This window comes from Brassica oleracea, chromosome C4 (genome assembly GCF_000695525.1).
Source record: "Brassica oleracea var. oleracea cultivar TO1000 chromosome C4, BOL, whole genome shotgun sequence".
Lineage (NCBI taxonomy): Eukaryota > Viridiplantae > Streptophyta > Magnoliopsida > Brassicales > Brassicaceae > Brassica > Brassica oleracea.
In genome coordinates, this window is record NC_027751.1 from 11,162,761 (window position 1) to 11,166,352 (window position 3,592).

The 3,592-nt window shown below is 30.2% G+C and overlaps 1 protein-coding gene across 1 annotated transcript; it reads right to left on the reverse strand.

The window, feature by feature from the left end:
- Window positions 1-1,757: 1,757 nt before the first annotated feature.
- Window positions 1,758-2,434, reverse strand: LOC106340643. Its single transcript, XM_013779487.1, has one exon. The coding sequence runs from the start codon at window positions 2,240-2,242 to the stop codon at window positions 1,883-1,885; it is 360 nt and encodes a 119-aa protein (XP_013634941.1). The 5' UTR covers window positions 2,243-2,434; the 3' UTR covers window positions 1,758-1,882.
- Window positions 2,435-3,592: the final 1,158 nt, after the last annotated feature.

Here is a 3,592-nt window from a genome sequence, read left to right on the forward strand (position 1 = left end):
AAAAATTTAATAAATAAAGGGATTTTATCATGAATCCGTTTATTCGAAATTTAGATAATATGGCTTACCTAATCTACAAATATAGTATGCATATAAAAGAATCAATAATGTATATTTTTTATTACAGTAATTTGACTATTTTCCCACATTGTCTAAATAAGCAATTATAAACAAAAAAATATCAGTAAATTCAATAAATAAGTACAATTGCATAGTTACCTACATCAAACGTAAAATAATGGTAATTTTAATTAGATGTATACAAGGATGAGATGTGAATGTGTTTTCATTAAAAACGACATAACAGAAAATAAAGGTAACATCTAAAATAATCAAGACCACAAATTCTAATAGACAACAACTAAAAACGAAATCGTATTAGAAAAATAAACAAACATCAAAGTTATACAAAATAAATATAATAAGCGACAAATAACGTACCGAACACGGGATCAAGTTTTTGTAAAAAGAAACAATACGAAGACCATTTAAAATCCTAATAACATATCAATACCACATCTCTTTAATATATAAACAATTATTGTAAACAAACAAAACATATCTTATCACATATAATTTATGTTCACCTAAATTTTTCTAAAAGACAAAAATCATTATCATAAATATTTTTTTTTGCAAATGCAGACCTAAAACACAAACCACAAAACCTTATAAAAAATAAAAACCTAGATCAAAACTAAAGTATATCCATCCATATGGCGGGCCGATTCTAGTATTATACTAACGTTGTGTCAACCCAGAAATTAAGTTCATGAATATGAATGGCATCGCGTAGATATATACGGACCTCGCCAAAATTGGCGTTAAAGCCCAACACTGAAATAATGGAGGCAGGGCGTCCAAAATAATATAACTGTCACACATTCCGGCAACAACTTTTATTTTATTTTTGTGCACGTATTCCGGCGACAACTTGTTGCCAAATAAGGAGTGTAAACTTTTTTGTGATTTAATTTGTATTAGAGCTTGATCCATGCAGATATTGTTTTTTACTATTTTTTTTATAAATTGACTAACAAAAATTTCAAACAAATAGTTTTTTTTTTTTGTTCATTTTCTGTCTTATAAATCAGAACCATCCGGACCAGAAAAAAACCGACTAAAACTCTACCTAAAATTTATAATATACCCGAATAAAGCTTAATTTCAAAATCCAAAAACTCGATATCCGAAAAAAATTATCAGTACCGAACATATATCTGATACCCATACCTAATTGATCATGTAAACAAGTAAAAAAGTATTTGTTAACATGTTTAAATTCTTGTCACGGATGAAAAAAAACATGTGAAATTATTATAGCTAACATGTAAAATAAATTATGTCGAATTATTATGGTAAAAACAATTAATAAAGTAAAGTAGTTAATAAATTTGAAAAATGAATGTAAAATATATAATAAACACTTACAAATAGGTAAGTTATGTTTTATAATTCTATAATAAATGAAATCAAATTATTTGGAAAAATAATTAATAAATTAGTTAAGAGTGAAAATAAGAAATGAAAAGATGTAATAAATTTGTTGAAAATATGGTTAGTGTTATTTTGTACTTTAGTTTTAATGCACCCCTAGTATTAAACCAATCATATTACAAAAACAATTATAATTTGTCCGACAACTATTTAGAAAATATTTTTTTCATTGACATAATTTTTATATATTTCACTGCCCATATTTATTTGTGCTGATACCAAAAAGCCTATATATACTATGAGACAATACATTTAAAAAGTACATAAAATGCTATGGTAAATAAGAAGATCATATAAATATTAAACATACATTATCATGAATCAATTATACTAGATTCAATGAGAAAGTCAAGAAAGTGAAATAAAAAGACACACGATTCCTTTTTCATCTTAGAGGAAACCAACGTTCTTGAAACTGAGATTGATACGAAACCATGAAGAAGAGGAAGACAAGCATGAATGCCACTCCCCACGGCGTTCCTCCAGCTCTATACAAAGACTCTCTCTCGTTCAAAGGTATCAGTGACGTCACCATCCCTCCTCCTTCGCCGTTGGATAGAAAATGAACGGCCAAGAGCAACAACAGAGGAGAAGCCATGAGAGCAAGCTTGAGCTGGTCTGTAAGACCTTCTATTATTGGCTCGTAACTCGCATACCACGAAATCGTTACGAACATTAAGAGGATGAGGACGAAGACGCAGAGATGTAGTGGAACTGGAGGGCTTCCTTCGTGATCTCTTCCCATGGCTTATCTCTTTCCTTCGATTCTTGAGTGTTTGCTTTCTTTTCTTTTCTTTTCTTGTAACTTCTGAGTTTTTTTGTTTGTTTGAGTTTTGAGATTTTGATGAAGAAGTTGAGGGATGAGTTGGTTTTATAAAGGGAAATTGATTGTTTGCTTAGGATCCTAATACATGTGTTTAATTTTATGCACATTGTACCATCTGACATCTGATATAGTATTATTTAAAGTTACACTTAGGTTTGTGGAGCAAACTGAACTAACCGAGTGTTAACCGACATTGCCATGACAAACAATAAAGTAACTAGACCAAACCAAATCAAACCAACTAATCAGATAATTTATTACTTTACGTATTAGTTGTGTATGTACACCACAAAATAAAGTAATGAAAAGAGCTGATTTGGCACTTTGATTAAAGATTCTTGCTTTTTGACGGTGCAATAAAAAGGTTCCTTCGCAAGGTCGGTGAAGCCATGCATCTCCAGTTTTATTGGTAAAAAGCTACCCAATGAAAGTCCGCCATGTACAGCCGACCCTTTCCTTACGTCTGAGGTCTCCTCGTAGTTTCTCATTTATTTATTCTCCATGTCCATGTTGTATATTGAATAATAATTTGTTTGAAAATAATATATTGAATAAACTGCATTCAGTATGGCAGTAATAAACTATTTGTAATACGTAATACAATAGAACTTGATTAATCAGGAATTATATTATTAAAATATAATGTTTTAACTAAAGTTATTTTGTCAGAATTATTAAAAGAAGTCGTTATATAATGTTATTATATGTTATCTTCTTACGAAATGAGGCATCAGTAATTTGGAGGTTAGGTATACAATTACCACGCGTCGTCAGATTCCATAATAGAAAATCCCTGTTCGGAAATACGCTAAGCGCTAGTCGGGTGGCAATTTCGGACCTAGCGATTTATCGAAAACTCGGGGATTAATCGGGATATACGCGGGGACTAATTTTATTATTATTTTATTTATTATAATATTTAAATTAGATATATAATATAAATATAGTAGAATTGCCAAGTGTGACTCAAAACTTGGAGTCAAACCCAAAACAATACCCCAACTTGGGTCAAAGGCAAAAGTAACCTAAAAGGCTATTGAAATTACAACTATCCCCTTGTGACCAAACAAAAAAACGGAATTTTTTTTACGTTTCTACCCCTCGCAAGTCGTCTGTTTAGACGACTTGAAAATAAGTCGTCCAGACGACTTAACTGAAAGTCGTCTGGACAGTTAGTCTTAAACATAATTTAAAAATTTTGTAAAAAATATTTTGATAAGTGAAAAATGGGAATTATGTAATTAACATATGTCTTAGGAGGTATAAATT

Bases quoted from the DNA above. Each gene is read 5' to 3' on its own strand.
- LOC106340643 (XM_013779487.1), bottom strand. From the start codon at position 2,242: ATGGGAAGAGATCACGAAGGAAGCCCTCCAGTTCCACTACATCTCTGC.